The 18,305-nt window shown below is 52.9% G+C and overlaps 1 protein-coding gene across 1 annotated transcript in view; it reads right to left on the minus strand.

Annotated features, from left to right (window-relative positions):
* The window catches only part of LOC140349284 (receptor-type tyrosine-protein phosphatase beta-like), a 140,920-nt gene that overhangs the window by 15,767 nt on the left and 106,848 nt on the right, over positions 1-18,305 (minus strand). The window contains exons 15-25 of the mRNA XM_072435560.1: positions 17,263-17,529; positions 16,082-16,372; positions 14,322-14,446; positions 14,096-14,249; positions 12,498-12,644; positions 12,102-12,411; positions 8,184-8,284; positions 7,908-8,013; positions 7,426-7,503; positions 3,725-3,742; positions 1,957-2,038 (exon numbers count right to left, since the gene is read on the minus strand). Of these exons, the coding sequence (XP_072291661.1) occupies positions 1,957-2,038; positions 3,725-3,742; positions 7,426-7,503; positions 7,908-8,013; positions 8,184-8,284; positions 12,102-12,411; positions 12,498-12,644; positions 14,096-14,249; positions 14,322-14,446; positions 16,082-16,372; positions 17,263-17,529 (1,679 nt within the window). The remainder of the gene's footprint in view (positions 1-1,956; positions 2,039-3,724; positions 3,743-7,425; positions 7,504-7,907; positions 8,014-8,183; positions 8,285-12,101; positions 12,412-12,497; positions 12,645-14,095; positions 14,250-14,321; positions 14,447-16,081; positions 16,373-17,262; positions 17,530-18,305) is intronic.

Raw genomic sequence — 18,305 nt, forward strand, 5'->3', positions numbered from 1 at the left:
AAGAGGGCAGTGTGGTCACATGAGGGCAGTGTGGTCACATGAAGGCAGTGTGGTCACATGAGGGCAGTGTGGTCACAAGAGGGCAGTGTGGTCACATGAAGGCAGTGTGGTCACAAGAGGGCAGTGTGGTCACATGAAGGCAGTGTGGTCACAAGAGGGCAGTGTGGTCACAAGAGGGCAGTCTGGTCACATGAGGGCAGTGTGGTCACATGAGGGCAGTGTGGTCACATGAGGGCAGTGTGGTCACATGAGGGCAGTGTGGTCACAAGAGGGCAGTGTGGTCACATGAGGGCAGTGTGGTCACATGAAGGCAGTGTGGTCACATGAGGGCAGTGTGGTCACATGAGGGCAGTGTGGTCACATGAGGGCAGTGTGGTCACATGAGGGCGGTGTGGTCACATGAGGGCAGTGTGGTCACATGAGGGCGGTGTGGTCACATGAGGGCAGTGTGGTCACAAGAGGGCAGTGTGGTCACATGAGGGCAGTGTGGTCACATGAAGGCAGTGTGGTCACATGAGGGCAGTGTGGTCACATGAGGGCAGTGTGGTCACATGAGGGCAGTGTGGTCACATGAGGGCGGTGTGGTCACATGAGGGCAGTGTGGTCACATGAGGGCGGTGTGGTCACATGAGGGCAGTGTGGTCACAAGAGGGCAGTGTGGTCACATGAGGGCGGTGTGGTCACATGAGGGCAGTGTGGTCACATGAGGGCGGTGTGGTCACATGAGGGCAGTGTGGTCACAAGAGGGCAGTGTGGTCACATGAAGGCAGTGTGGTCACAAGAGGGCAGTGTGGTCACATGAAGGCAGTGTGGTCACAAGAGGGCAGTGTGGTCACAAGAGGGCAGTGTGGTCACATGAGGGCAGTGTGGTCACAAGAGGGCAGTGTGGTCACAAGAGGGCAGTGTGGTCACATGAAGGCAGTGTGGTCACATGAGGGCAGTGTGGTCACATGAAGGCAGTGTGGTCACATGAGGGCAGTGTGGTCACATGAGGGCAGTGTGGTCACATGAGGGCAGTGTGGTCACAAGAGGGCAGTGTGGTCACATGAGGGCAGTGTGGTCACATGAGGGCAGTGTGGTCACATGAAGGCAGTGTGGTCACATGAGGGCAGTGTGGTCACAAGAGGGCAGTGTGGTCACATGAAGGCAGTGTGGTCACAAGAGGGCAGTGTGGTCACATGAGGGCAGTGTGGTCACATGAGGGCAGTGTGGTCACAAGAGGGCAGTGTGGTCACATGAGGGCAGTGTGGTCACATGAAGGCAGTGTGGTCACATGAGGGCAGTGTGGTCACATGAGGGCAGTGTGGTCACATGAGGGCAGTGTGGTCACATGAGGGCAGTGTGGTCACAAGAGGGCGGTGTGGTCACATGAGGGCAGTGTGGTCACATGAGGGCAGTGTGGTCACATGAAGGCAGTGTGGTCACAAGAGGGCAGTGTGGTCACATGAGGGCAGTGTGGTCACATGAGGGCAGTGTGGTCACATGAAGGCAGTGTGGTCACAAGAGGGCAGTGTGGTCACATGAGGGCAGTGTGGTCACATGAAGGCAGTGTGGTCACATGAGGGCAGTGTGGTCACAAGAGGGCAGTGTGGTCACATGAGGGCAGTGTGGTCACATGAGGGCGGTGTGGTCACAAGAGGGCGGTGTGGTCACAAGAGGGCGGTGTGGTCACATGAGGGCAGTGTGGTCACATGAGGGCAGTGTGGTCACATGAGGGCAGTGTGGTCACATGAAGGCAGTGTGGTCACAAGAGGGCAGTGTGGTCACATGAGGGCAGTGTGGTCACAAGAGGGCAGTGTGGTCACATGAGGGCAGTGTGGTCACATGAGGGCAGTGTGGTCACATGAGGGCAGTGTGGTCACATGAGGGCAGTGTGGTCACATGAGGGCAGTGTGGTCACATGAGGGCTGTGCTCCTGGACCAACCCCCCAGGACGAGGAGGAGGAGGTCTTTTACCTCGTACTCCTCTGAGAGGAGGTAGTGGGAGTCGGCCTGAAGCTTCAGTAAATGAGCCTCGAAGTTGCTGCTCTTTATTGGTCTGAGGAGAATTTAAATAAATATAAAATAAACACATTATATTTGAACATGTCACAGCTCAACGTCAGTTATCTCTATAGCTCCTCCCACAGCGACATGCTCCTCCCACAGCGACATGCTCCTCCCACAGCGACATGCTCCTCCCACAGCGACATGCTCCTCCCACAGCGACATGCTCCTCCCACAGCTCCTCCCAAAGCGACATGCTCCTCCCACAGCTCCTCCCACAGAGACATGCTCCTCCCACAGAGACATGCTCCTCCCACAGCGACACGCTCCTCCCACAGCGACATGCTCCTCCCACAGCGACATGCTCCTCCCACAGCGACATGCTCCTCCCACAGCTCCTCCCACAGCTCCTCCCACAGCGACATGCTCCTCCCACAGCTCCTCCCACAGCGACATGCTCCTCCCACAGCTCCTCCCACAGAGACATGCTCCTCCCACAGCGACATGCTCCTCCCACAGCGACATGCTCCTCCCACAGCTCCTCCCACAGAGACATGCTCCTCCCACAGTGACACGCTCCTCCCACAGAGACAAGCTCCTCCCACAGAGACATGCTCCTCCCACAGCGACACGCTCCTCCCACAGAGACAAGCTCCTCCCACAGAGACAAGCTCCTCCCACAGAGACATGCTCCTCCCACAGCGACACGCTCCTCCCACAGAGACAAGCTCCTCCCACAGAGACAAGCTCCTCCCACAGAGACACGCTCCTCCCACAGAGACATGCTCCTCCCACAGAGACACGCTCCTCCCACAGCTCCTCCCACAGAGACACGCTCCTCCCACAGCTCCTCCCACAGAGACATGCTCCTCCCACAGAGACATGCTCCTCCCACAGAGACACGCTCCTCCCACAGCTCCTCCCACAGAGACATGCTCCTCCCACAGAGACACGCTCCTCCCACAGCGACATGCTCCTCCCACAGAGACACGCTCCTCCCACAGAGACATGCTCCTCCCACAGAGACATGCTCCTCCCACAGAGACATGCTCCTCCCACAGAGACACGCTCCTCCCACAGCGACATGCTCCTCCCACAGAGACATGCTCCTCCCACAGAGACACGCTCCTCCCACAGAGACACGCTCCTCCCACAGAGACATGCTCCTCCCACAGCGACACGCTCCTCCCACAGAGACACGCTCCTCCCACAGCGACATGCTCCTCCCACAGAGACATGCTCCTCCCACAGAGACACGCTCCTCCCACAGAGACATGCTCCTCCCACAGCGACACGCTCCTCCCACAGAGACACGCTCCTCCCACAGCGACACGCTCCTCCCACAGAGACATGCTCCTCCCACAGAGACACGCTCCTCCCACAGAGACATGCTCCTCCCACAGCGACACGCTCCTCCCACAGAGACATGCTCCTCCCACAGCGACACGCTCCTCCCACAGCGACATGCTCCTCCCACAGCTCCTCCCACAGCGACATGCTCCTCCCACAGCTCCTCCCACAGAGACATGCTCCTCCCATCATAAATCCAAAATCCTCTGTAAATGTGTTTGTGTCTAAAATGTAGACAAAATGAGGACATTTAAACTGCTTTGTCCATTTTACACATTAAACGTCCCAAACGAGACATTTTGACCCATAAATGTTCATATTTCTGAATGAACTGGAGAAAAGGACAGAAGTTCCACACTGAAGCTTTAGAGAGCAGAGGGGGCGTTACCTGGAGACGCGCCGGTGTCTGTGGAGAGAGAGAGACATGTGTTATGCTCACAGCCAATCAGAGTGCGGGCTTTGGTCACATGACACAGGTGAGAACACGGGGACACGCCCAGCTCCAGTGACACAACAGGAAGTGACATCATATAGTTCAGAACTCAAAGTATTCACCAAATCTGATTATGAAGGGATTTCTGGACCTCCAAGACCAACTGAGTAATCTGATTAGAGTAATCTGATTAGAGTAATCTGATTAGAGTAATGTGATTAGAGTAATCTGATTACACTCAATAATCAGATAATAATCATATTTAAATCTCATGTAACTGCAGTGTTTCTCCACCAGAGGCACAACATCTGACCTCCAGAACATCTGACCTCCAGAACATCTGACCTCCAGAACATCTGACCTCCAGAACATCTGACCTCCTGAACATCTGACCTCCTGAACATCTGACCTCCTGAACATCTGACCTCCTGAACATCTGACCTCCTGAACATCTGACCCTCTGAACATCTGACCCTCTGAACATCTGACCTCCAGAACATCTGACCTCCTGAACATCTGACCTCCAGAACATCTGACCTCCTGAACATCTGACCCTCTGAACATCTGACCCTCTGAACATCTGACCTCCAGAACATCTGACCTCCTGAACATCTGACCTCTAGAACATCTGACCTCTAGAACATCTGAACATCTGACCTCCTGAACATCTGACCTCTAGAACATCTGAACATCTGACCTCCTGAACATCTGACCTCCAGAACATCTGACCTCCAGAACATCTGACCTCCAGAACATCTGACCCCCTGAACATCTGACCCTCTGAACATCTGACCTCCTGAACATCTGACCTCTAGAACATCTGACCTCTAGAACATCTGAACATCTGACCTCCAGAACATCTGACCTCCAGAACATCTGACCTCCTGAACATCTGACCCTCTGAACATCTGACCTCCTGAACATCTGACCTCCAGAACATCTGACCTCCAGAACATCTGACCTCCTGAACATCTGACCTCCTGAACATCTGACCTCTAGAACATCTGACCTCTAGAACATCTGAACATCTGACCTCCTGAACATCTGACCTCTAGAACATCTGACCTCTAGAACATCTGAACATCTGACCTCCAGAACATCTGACCTCCAGAACATCTGACCTCTAGAACATCTGAACATCTGACCTCCAGAACATCTGACCCCCTGAACATCTGACCCTCTGAACATCTGACCTCCTGAACATCTGACCTCCAGAACATCTGACCTCCAGAACATCTGACCTCCAGAACATCTGACCTCCTGAACATCTGACCTCCTGAACATCTGACCTCCTGAACATCTGACCTCCTGAACATCTGACCCTCTGAACATCTGACCCTCTGAACATCTGACCTCCAGAACATCTGACCTCCTGAACATCTGACCCTCTGAACATCTGACCCTCTGAACATCTGACCTCCAGAACATCTGACCTCCTGAACATCTGACCTCTAGAACATCTGACCTCTAGAACATCTGAACTTCTGACCTCCTGAACATCTGACCTCTAGAACATCTGACCTCTAGAACATCTGAACATCTGACCTCCAGAACATCTGACCTCCAGAACATCTGACCTCCTGAACATCTGACCCTCTGAACATCTGACCTCCAGAACATCTGACCTCCAGAACATCTGACCTCCTTAACATCTGACCTCCTGAACATCTGACCCTCTGAACATCTGACCTCCAGAACATCTGACCTCCTGAACATCTGACCTCTAGAACATCTGACCTCTAGAACATCTGAACATCTGACCTCCTGAACATCTGACCTCTAGAACATCTGACCTCTAGAACATCTGAACATCTGACCTCCAGAACATCTGACCTCCAGAACATCTGACCTCCTGAACATCTGACCCTCTGAACATCTGACCTCCTGAACATCTGACCTCCAGAACATCTGACCTCCAGAACATCTGACCTCCTGAACATCTGACCTCCTGAACATCTGACCTCCTGAACATCTGACCCTCTGAACATCTGACCCTCTGAACATCTGACCTCCAGAACATCTGACCTCCTGAACATCTGACCCTCTGAACATCTGACCCTCTGAACATCTGACCTCCAGAACATCTGACCTCCTGAACATCTGACCTCTAGAACATCTGACCTCTAGAACATCTGAACATCTGACCTCCAGAACATCTGACCTCCAGAACATCTGACCTCCTGAACATCTGACCCTCTGAACATCTGACCTCCTGAACATCTGACCTCCAGAACATCTGACCTCCAGAACATCTGACCTCCTGAACATCTGACCTCCTGAACATCTGACCTCTAGAACATCTGACCTCTAGAACATCTGAACATCTGACCTCCTGAACATCTGACCTCTAGAACATCTGACCTCTAGAACATCTGAACATCTGACCTCCAGAACATCTGACCTCCAGAACATCTGACCTCTAGAACATCTGAACATCTGACCTCCAGAACATCTGACCCCCTGAACATCTGACCCTCTGAACATCTGACCTCCAGAACATCTGACCTCCAGAACATCTGACCTCCAGAACATCTGACCTCCTGAACATCTGACCTCCTGAACATCTGACCTCCTGAACATCTGACCTCCTGAACATCTGACCCTCTGAACATCTGACCCTCTGAACATCTGACCTCCAGAACATCTGACCTCCTGAACATCTGACCCTCTGAACATCTGACCCTCTGAACATCTGACCTCCAGAACATCTGACCTCCTGAACATCTGACCTCTAGAACATCTGACCTCTAGAACATCTGAACTTCTGACCTCCTGAACATCTGACCTCTAGAACATCTGACCTCTAGAACATCTGAACATCTGACCTCCAGAACATCTGACCTCCAGAACATCTGACCTCCTGAACATCTGACCCTCTGAACATCTGACCTCCTGAACATCTGACCTCCAGAACATCTGACCTCCAGAACATCTGACCTCCTGAACATCTGACCTCCTGAACATCTGACCCTCTGAACATCTGACCTCCAGAACATCTGACCTCCTGAACATCTGACCTCTAGAACATCTGACCTCCTGAACATCTGACCTCCAGAACATCTGACCTCCTGAACATCTGACCTCCTGAACATCTGACCTCCTGAACATCTGACCTCCTGAACATCTGACCCTCTGAACATCTGACCCTCTGAACATCTGACCTCCAGAACATCTGACCTCCTGAACATCTGACCCTCTGAACATCTGACCCTCTGAACATCTGACCTCCAGAACATCTGACCTCCTGAACATCTGACCTCTAGAACATCTGACCTCCTGAACATCTGACCTCTAGAACATCTGACCTCTAGAACATCTGAACATCTGACCTCCAGAACATCTGACCTCCAGAACATCTGACCTCCTGAACATCTGACCTCTAGAACATCTGACCTCTAGAACATCTGAACATCTGACCTCCTGAACATCTGACCTCTAGAACATCTGACCTCTAGAACATCTGAACATCTGACCTCCAGAACATCTGACCTCCAGAACATCTGACCTCCTGAACATCTGACCCTCTGAACATCTGACCTCCTGAACATCTGACCTCCAGAACATCTGACCTCCTGAACATCTGACCTCCTGAACATCTGACCTCCTGAACATCTGACCTCCAGAACATCTCTGACCCCGGGGTGAAGCACCCTTACCCTCTGACCCCGAGGTCAAGCGCAGACGTGGGCCTCTCTCTCCTCGAGTTCCTTTGGACGATCGGCGTCTCCTCCATCCTGGACAAACAAAAACACCGTCACAAACGAAGCTCCAGACTGTGGAGCAAAAAGAACTAAAAAGAACCAAAAATAATCCAAAATAACAAAAAAGAATAAAAAAGAACCAAGAAGAATCAAACTAAATGAAAAATGAACCAAAAAATGAACCAAAAACATAACCAAAAAGAACCAAGAAGAATAAAAAAGAACAAAAAACCCCCAAAAGAATAAAAACTAACCAAAAAGAATCAAAAAGAACAAAAAAGAATAAAGAAGAATTAAAAAGAACAAAAAAAAAACAAAGAGAATAAAAACCAAGCAAAAAGAACCAAAAAGAACCAAAAAGAATCAAAAAGAATCAAGAAGAATCAAACTAAATCAAACTGGCCCAAATAATAAATATCACAGACTCATAAACTTACACTTTTCGAGATTTCTGTCGCCGCACGATCAGAGCCGTGACTCCGCCCAGAACGGCCACGAGGAACAACCCGGCGCCGACGCCTTCCACCAGCCCACTGCGCGGCTCTGAACACACGGAAACATGTGACCGTCACGTGACCGTCATATGACCTCAGCGTGACGGTCACGGGACCTCAGCGTGACCGTCACATGATCGTCACGTGACGGTCACGTGACGATCATGTGACCGTCATGTGACCGTCATGTGATGGTCACGTGTTGGAGCAGAACCTCACCGGCCTCAGTCAGAACAGGCAAAGACAGGAACGTGTCGGAGAACAAAGGAGAAGCTTCTGAGTCGAGCTGCGACAGCTGCGTGAACGCTCGGACACTGATCCTGAAACACACGCCAAGAACATGAGAAGAACACGGACCTCCACATGTGTACACGCCTGAGAAGAACACGGACCTCCACATGTGTACACGCCCGAGAAGAACACGGACCTCCACATGTGTACACGCCCGAGAAGAACACGGACCTCCACATGTGTACACGCCTGAGAAGAACACGGACCTCCACATGTGTACACGCCTGAGAAGAACACGGACCTCCACATGTGTACACGCCTGAGAAGAACACGGACCTCCACATGTGTACACGCCTGAGAAGAACACGGACCTCCACATGTGTACACGCACGAGAAGAACACGGACCTCCACATGTGTACACGCCTGAGAAGAACACGGACCTCCACATGTGTACACGCCTGAGAAGAACACGGACCTCCACATGTGTACACGCCCGAGAAGAACACGGACCTCCACATGTGTACACGCCCGAGAAGAACACGGACCTCCACATGTGTACACGCCTGAGAAGAACACGGACCTCCACATGTGTACACGCCTGAGAAGAACACGGACCTCCACATGTGTACACGCCTGAGAAGAACACGGACCTCCACATGTGTACACGCCTGAGAAGAACACGGACCTCCACATGTGTACACGCCTGAGAAGAACACGGACCTCCACATGTGTACACGCCCGAGAAGAACACGGACCTCCACATGTGTACACGCCCGAGAAGAACACGGACCTCCACATGTGTACACGCCCGAGAAGAACACGGACCTCCACATGTGTACACGCCTGAGAAGAACACGGACCTCCACATGTGTACACGCCTGAGAAGAACACGGACCTCCACATGTGTACACGCCTGAGAAGAACACGGACCTCCGCCTGAGAAGAACACGGACCTCCACATGTGTACACGCCTGAGAAGAACACGGACCTCCACATGTGTACACGCCTGAGAAGAACACGGACCTCCACATGTGTACACGCCTGAGAAGAACACGGACCTCCACATGTGTACACGCCTGAGAAGAACACGGACCTCCACATGTGTACACGCCTGAGAAGAACACGGACCTCCACATGTGTACACGCCTGAGAAGAACACGGACCTCCACATGTGTACACGCCTGAGAAGAACACGGACCTCCGCCTGAGAAGAACACGGACCTCCACATGTGTACACGCCTGAGAAGAACACGGACCTCCACATGTGTACACGCCTGAGAAGAACACGGACCTCCACATGTGTACACGCCTGAGAAGAACACGGACCTCCGCCTGAGAAGAACACGGACCTCCACATGTGTACACGCCTGAGAAGAACACGGACCTCCACATGTGTACACGCCCGAGAAGAACACGGACCTCCACATGTGTACACGCCTGAGAAGAACACGGACCTCCACATGTGTACACGCCTGAGAAGAACACGGACCTCCACATGTGTACACGCCTGAGAAGAACACGGACCTCCACATGTGTACACGCCTGAGAAGAACACGGACCTCCGCCTGAGAAGAACACGGACCTCCACATGTGTACACGCCTGAGAAGAACACGGACCTCCACATGTGTACACGCCTGAGAAGAACACGGACCTCCACATGTGTACACGCCTGAGAAGAACACGGACCTCCGCCTGAGAAGAACACGGACCTCCACATGTGTACACGCCTGAGAAGAACACGGACCTCCACATGTGTACACGCCCGAGAAGAACACGGACCTCCACATGTGTACACGCCCGAGAAGAACACGGACCTCCACATGTGTACACGCCTGAGAAGAACACGGACCTCCACATGTGTACACGCCCGAGAAGAACACGGACCTCCACATGTGTACACGCCCGAGAAGAACACGGACCTCCACATGTGTACACGCCCGAGAAGAACACGGACCTCCACATGTGTACACGCCCGAGAAGAACACGGACCTCCACATGTGTACACGCCCGAGAAGAACACGGACCTCCACATGTGTACACGCCCGAGAAGAACACGGACCTCCACATGTGTACACGCCCGAGAAGAACACGGACCTCCACATGTGTACACGCCCGAGAAGAACACGGACCTCCACATGTGTACACGCCTGAGAAGAACACGGACCTCCACATGTGTACACGCCTGAGAAGAACACGGACCTCCGCCTGAGAAGAACACGGACCTCCACATGTGTACACGCCTGAGAAGAACACGGACCTCCACATGTGTACACGCCTGAGAAGAACACGGACCTCCACATGTGTACACGCCTGAGAAGAACACGGACCTCCACATGTGTACACGCCCGAGAAGAACACAGACCTCCACATGTGTACACGCCCGAGAAGAACACGGACCTCCACATGTGTACACGCCTGAGAAGAACACGGACCTCCACATGTGTACACGCCTGAGAAGAACACGGACCTCCACATGTGTACACGCCTGAGAAGAACACGGACCTCCACATGTGTACACGCCCGAGAAGAACACGGACCTCCACATGTGTACACGCCCGAGAAGAACACGGACCTCCACATGTGTACACGCCCGAGAAGAACACGGACCTCCACATGTGTACACGCCTGAGAAGAACACGGACCTCCACATGTGTACACGCCTGAGAAGAACACGGACCTCCACATGTGTACACGCCTGAGAAGAACACGGACCTCCACATGTGTACACGCCTGAGAAGAACACGGACCTCCACATGTGTACACGCACGAGAAGAACACGGACCTCCACATGTGTACACGCCTGAGAAGAACACGGACCTCCACATGTGTACACGCCTGAGAAGAACACGGACCTCCACATGTGTACACGCCCGAGAAGAACACGGACCTCCACATGTGTACACGCCCGAGAAGAACACGGACCTCCACATGTGTACACGCCTGAGAAGAACACGGACCTCCACATGTGTACACGCCTGAGAAGAACACGGACCTCCACATGTGTACACGCCTGAGAAGAACACGGACCTCCACATGTGTACACGCCTGAGAAGAACACGGACCTCCACATGTGTACACGCCTGAGAAGAACACGGACCTCCACATGTGTACACGCCCGAGAAGAACACGGACCTCCACATGTGTACACGCCCGAGAAGAACACGGACCTCCACATGTGTACACGCCCGAGAAGAACACGGACCTCCACATGTGTACACGCCTGAGAAGAACACGGACCTCCACATGTGTACACGCCTGAGAAGAACACGGACCTCCACATGTGTACACGCCTGAGAAGAACACGGACCTCCGCCTGAGAAGAACACGGACCTCCACATGTGTACACGCCTGAGAAGAACACGGACCTCCACATGTGTACACGCCTGAGAAGAACACGGACCTCCACATGTGTACACGCCTGAGAAGAACACGGACCTCCACATGTGTACACGCCTGAGAAGAACACGGACCTCCACATGTGTACACGCCTGAGAAGAACACGGACCTCCACATGTGTACACGCCTGAGAAGAACACGGACCTCCACATGTGTACACGCCTGAGAAGAACACGGACCTCCGCCTGAGAAGAACACGGACCTCCACATGTGTACACGCCTGAGAAGAACACGGACCTCCACATGTGTACACGCCTGAGAAGAACACGGACCTCCACATGTGTACACGCCTGAGAAGAACACGGACCTCCGCCTGAGAAGAACACGGACCTCCACATGTGTACACGCCTGAGAAGAACACGGACCTCCACATGTGTACACGCCTGAGAAGAACACGGACCTCCACATGTGTACACGCCTGAGAAGAACACGGACCTCCACATGTGTACACGCCCGAGAAGAACACGGACCTCCGCCTGAGAAGAACACGGACCTCCACATGTGTTACCTGTAGGCCGTCTTTGGTCTGAGTGGCCCGTCACAGTAGATCTCTGGACTTCCTGAACATGGTCCTCCGAGCAGAGCCATCCCAGTCCCCAGGCTAATGTTGAACCCCTGTCCAGAGCGGTCCAAAACCTGGTCCTGGTGCTGGTCCTTATCCTGGTCCTGACCCCGGTCCTGACCTGGCCCTCGGTCCGGGCCCTCGGGACACACGCTGGAGAAGTATCCGGTCTGGTAGGAGCGCACAGAGCTGTTGGAACTGTAGTCCCTGTAGGAGGCCAGAGGGTGGCGCTGCTCCGGCTGCAAACTGGACATGTCTGAGGGAAAGAGTGAAGGTTCTGAACTGTGTGTGCAGAACGCAGCCGGAACCATGGTCCAGGGTCACGGCCAGTTTGAAACGTACCATCAGACTCTGTGACCACCACCGTGAAGAACCTCACGGCTCCGTTCACGTCACTGAACCAGCTGCAGTTGAACCGGAACAAAACAGACGACTGCGAAACCTGAGAGTTCTCACTGACACGAGTCGAGAACGGAGGAACAGGCGGACCTGAGGAGAGAACACAGAAGAACCTGAGAACACAGAAGAACCTGAGGAGAGAACACAGAAGAACCTGAGAACACAGAAGAACCTGAGGAGAGAACCTGAGGAGAGAACACAGAAGAACCTGAGAACACAGAAGAACCTGAGGAGAGAACCTGAGGAGAGAACACAGAAGAACCTGAGAAGAGAACACAGAAGAACCTGAGGAGAGAACCTGAGGAACCTGAGGAGAGAACACAGAAGAACCTGAGAACACAGAAGAACCTGAGGAGAGAACCTGAGGAACCTGAGGAGAGAACACAGAAGAACCTGAGGAGAGAACACAGAAGAACCTGAGGAGGGAACACAGAAGAACCTGAGGAGAGAACCTGAGGAACCTGAGGAGAGAACACAGAAGAACCTGAGAACACAGAAGAACCTGAGGAGAGAACACAGAAGAACCTGAGAACACAGAAGAACCTGAGGAGAGAACACAGAAGAACCTGAGAACACAGAAGAACCTGAGGAGAGAACCTGAGGAGAGAACACAGAAGAACCTGAGAACACAGAAGAACCTGAGGAGAGAACCTGAGGAGAGAACACAGAAGAACCTGAGAAGAGAACACAGAAGAACCTGAGGAGAGAACCTGAGGAACCTGAGGAGAGAACACAGAAGAACCTGAGAACACAGAAGAACCTGAGGAGAGAACCTGAGGAACCTGAGGAGAGAACACAGAAGAACCTGAGGAGGGAACACAGAAGAACCTGAGGAGAGAACCTGAGGAACCTGAGGAGAGAACGCAGAAGAACCTGAGGAGAGAACACAGAACCTGGTTTAGTCCTGGTTTAGACCTGGTTTAGCCCTGGTTTAGTCCTGGTTTAGACCTGGTTTAGTCCTGGTTTAGTCCTGGTTTAGCCCTGGTTTAGTCCTGGTTTAGTCCTGGTTTAGTCCTGGTTTAGTCCTGGTTTAGTCCTGGTTTATACCTGGTTTAGACCTGGTTTAGCCCTGGTTTAGCCCTGGTTTAGACCTGGTTTAGCCCTGGTTTAGACCTGGTTTAGTCCTGGTTTAGTCCTGGTTTAGACCTGGTTTAGCCCTGGTTTAGTCCTGGTTTAGTCCTGGTTTAGACCTGGTTTAGTCCTGGTTTAGCCCTGGTTTAGACCTGGTTTAGACCTGGTTTAGACCTGGTTTTGTCCTGGTTTAGACCTGGTTTAGACCTGGTTTAGCCCTGGTTTAGTCCTGGTTTAGTCCTGGTTTAGCCCTGGTTTAGTCCTGGTTTAGTCCTGGTTTAGACCTGATTTAGTCCTGGTTTAGTCCTGGTTTAGCCCTGGTTTAGTCCTGGTTTAGCCCTGGTTTAGCCCTGGTTTAGACCTGGTTTAGCCCTGGTTTAGACCTGGTTTAGCCCTGGTTTAGACCTGGTTTAGACCTGGTTTTGTCCTGGTTTAGCCCTGGTTTAGACCTGGTTTAGTCCTGTACTCACGGTCGATCATGGTGATGACACTGTCCTGGGCGGGCTCGCTGGTCATGCGGTCAGAAATGACCTTCACAGTGACCGTGTAGCGTCGGTGGGGTTCCAGACCGGTGATCAGGTAAAAGCTGGACTCTCGGCCGGTCCTTCTGGAGTAGACCAGGACCTGCGCCTCCTGGAGGACCTGCGCCTCCTGGAGGACCTGCGCCTCCTGGAGGACCTGCGCCTCCTGGAGGACCTGCGCCTCCTGGAGGACACACTCCACGGTGTAGGAGTCGTAGTCGGCCTCCGGAGGCGTCCACGAGCAGGAGATGGAGGTGGAGCTCTGAGGACGGCAGTGCAGGCTGTGGACTGGACCAGGCTCTGAGAGAGGACAACCAGAGAGGACAATCAGAGAGGACAACCAGAGAGGACAATCAGAGAGGACAACCAGAGAGGACAATCAGAGAGGACAACCAGAGAGGACAACCAGAGAGGACAATCAGAGAGGACAACCAGAGAGGACAATCAGAGAGGACAATCAGAGAGGACAACCAGAGAGGACAACCAGAGAGGACAATCAGAGAGGACAACCAGAGAGGACAACCAGAGAGGACAACCAGAGAGGACAATCAAAGAGGACAACCAGAGAGGACAACCATAGAGGACAATCAGAGAGGACAACCAGAGAGGACAATCAGAGAGGACAATCAGAGAGGACAACCAGAGAGGACAATCAAAGAGGACAATCAGAGAGGACAACCAGAGAGGACAACCATAGAGGACAATCAGAGAGGACAACCAGAGAGGACAATCAGAGAGGACAATCAGAGAGGACAATCAGAGAGGACAACCAGAGAGGACAATCAGAGAGGACAATCAGAGAGGACAAGGACAATCAGAGAGGACAACCAGAGAGGACAACCAGAGAGGACAATCAGAGAGGACAATCAGAGAGGACAACCAAAGAGGACAATCAAAGAGGACAATCAGAGAGGACAATCAGAGAGGACAATCAGAGAGGAAAATCAGAGAGGACAAGGACAATCAGAGAGGACAACCAGAGAGGACAACCAGAGAGGACAATCAGAGAGGACAACCAGAGAGGACAATCAGAGAGGACAATCAGAGAGGACAACCAAAGAGGACAATCAGAGAGGACAATCAGAGAGGACAATCAGAGAGGACAATCAGAGAGGACAAGGACAATCAGAGAGGACAACCAGAGAGGACAACCAGAGAGGACAACCAGAGAGGACAACCAGAGAGGACAATCAGAGAGGACAATCAGAGAGGACAATCAGAGAGGACAACCAAAGAGGACAATCAGAGAGGACAACCAGAGAGGACAACCATAGAGGACAATCAGAGAGGACAACCAGAGAGGACAATCAGAGAGGACAATCAGAGAGGACAATCAGAGAGGACAACCAGAGAGGACAATCAAAGAGGACAATCAGAGAGGACAATCAGAGAGGACAACCAGAGAGGACAATCAGAGAGGACAATCAGAGAGGACAAGGACAATCAGAGAGGACAACCAGAGAGGACAACCAGAGAGGACAATCAGAGAGGACAATCAGAGAGGACAACCAAAGAGGACAATCAAAGAGGACAATCAGAGAGGACAATCAGAGAGGACAAGGACAATCAGAGAGGACAACCAGAGAGGACAACCAGAGAGGACAATCAGAGAGGACAATCAGAGAGGACAACCAGAGAGGACAACCAGAGAGGACAATCAGAGAGGACAATCAGAGAGGACAAGGACAATCAGAGAGGACAATCAGAGAGGACAAGGACAATCAGAGAGGACAATCAACCATGGTGACATATGACATAATCATATATCATATCACAATATGACATCATCATCACCAGACCAGTCCTGCTCCTGGTTTGGACCAGAGACGGACCAGGACCAGGACCAGGACCAGAGACGGACCAGGACCAGGACCAGGACCAGGACCAGGACCAGGACCAGGACCAGGACCAGGACCAGCTGCAGCGGTCACTCACTGGTGCGGATGCTGCGGCTGATGGTCAAGCTGTAGCTGGGCTCGGGCGCTCGGTCCAGGGCGCCGCTGACCGTCCTCAGCCTGAACTGGTAGCGTCGCCCTGGAAACATGCCCCTGACGATCCTGCTGCCCGCCGTCCGGCTGTGGTACGGGTCAATGACGGAGAGCGAGTCCTGCGGCGCCCACTGCAGGTCGAAGTCGTCATAGTCCGAGTGAGCGGGCGCGGTCCAGGTGAGCTCCAGAGACGTGTTCGTGATCCCACCGAAGAGCAGGGACGAGGGAGGCAGAGGGGCTGAGACACGAGAGACATTCAGCATTTCACTCACCCACAGGAGAGACATTCAGCATTTCACACACCGACAGGAGAGACATTCAGCATTTCACTCACAGACAGGAGAGACATTCAGCATTTCACAAACCCTCAGGAGAGACATTCAGCATTTCACTCACAGACAGGAGACATTCAGCATTTCACAAACCCTCAGGAGAGACATTCAGCATTTCACTCACAGACAGGAGAGACATTCAGCATTTCACTCACAGACAGGAGAGACATTCAGCATTTCACACACCGACAGGAGAGACATTCAGCATTTCACTCACAGACAGGAGACATTCAGCATTTCACAAACCCTCAGGAGAGACATTCAGCATTTCACTCACAGACAGGAGAGACATTCAGCATTTCACTCACAGACAGGAGAGACATTCAGCATTTCACACACCGACAGGAGAGACATTCAGCATTTCACAAACCCTCAGGAGAGACATTCAGCATTTCACACACCGACAGGAGAGACATTCAGCATTTCACACACCGACAGGAGAGACATTCAGCATTTCACTCACAGACAGGAGAGACATTCAGCATTTCACAAACCCTCAGGAGAGACATTCAGCATTTCACACACCGACAGGAGAGACATTCAGCATTTCACTCACAGACAGGAGAGACATTCAGCATTTCACACACCGACAGGAGAGACATTCAGCATTTCACTCACAGACAGGAGAGACATTCAGCATTTCACACACAGACAGGAGAGACATTCAGCATTTCACTCACAGACAGGAGAGACATTCAGCATTTCACAAACCCTCAGGAGAGACATTCAGCATTTCACTCACCGACAGGAACAGGAAGTATAATAAGTCCATATATATCTGGTGCAGGTGTCATACCAGTCCTGGCCTGCGTGGTGGCGCTGTTGCTGAGCGGTCCACTCTGGCTGCTGACCACGGCCGTGTACTTCCTCCCGGGCACGAGCTCGGTGAAGGTGAAGCTGGTCAGTTCTGGGCCGGTCTCGTCCTCCGACCTCACGGACCCGTTTGGGTTGAGCAGAACCAGGCGGAACCCGCTCAGATCCCCCTCGGGCGTGGTCCAGGTGAGGTTCAGAGAGTCCGACAGGTTCCTACTGTGGGCCGCGAGGGCGAGCACTGGAGCCGGGACTGAGGGAAGAACGAGGGTGAATGTGGGCCGGCAGCTGTGTATGTGGGCCGGCAGCTGTGGATGTGGGCCGGCAGCTGTGAATGTGGGCCGACAGCTGTGGATGTGGCCCGACAAGTGTTAATGTGGGCCGACAGCTGTGAATGTGGGCCGACAGCTGTGAATGTGGGCCGACAGCTGTGAATGTGGGCTGGCAGCTGTGAATGTGGGCCGACAAGTGTTAATGTGGGCCGACAAGTGTGAATGTGTGAATGTGGGCCGACAGCTGTGAATGTGGGCCGACAGCTGTGAATGTGGGCCGACAGCTGTGGATGTGGGCCGAACAAGTGTGAATGTGTGAATGTGGGCCAACAGCTGTGAATGTGGGCCGACAGCTGTGAATGTGGGCCGACAGCTGTGAATGTGGGCCGACAGCTGTGAATGTGGGCCGACAGCTGTGGATGTGGGCCGACAAGTGTGAATGTGGGCCGACAGCTGTGAATGTGGGCCGACAGCTGTGAATGTGTGAATGTGGGCCGACAGCTGTGAATGTGGGCCGACAGCTGTGAATGTGGGCCGACAGCTGTGAATGTGGGCCGACAGCTGTGAATGTGGGCCGGCAGCTGTGGATGTGGGCCGGCAGCTGTGAATGTGGGCCGACAGCTGTGGATGTGGCCCGACAAGTGTTAATGTGGGCCGACAGCTGTGAATGTGGGCCGACAGCTGTGAATGTGGGCCGACAGCTGTGAATGTGGGCTGGCAGCTGTGAATGTGGGCCGACAAGTGTTAATGTGGGCCG

This window comes from Eucyclogobius newberryi, unplaced genomic scaffold (assembly GCF_026437365.1).
Source record: "Eucyclogobius newberryi isolate DKJ021-1_F unplaced genomic scaffold, fEucNew1.0.hap1 SCAF_7, whole genome shotgun sequence".
Lineage (NCBI taxonomy): Eukaryota > Metazoa > Chordata > Actinopteri > Gobiiformes > Gobiidae > Eucyclogobius > Eucyclogobius newberryi.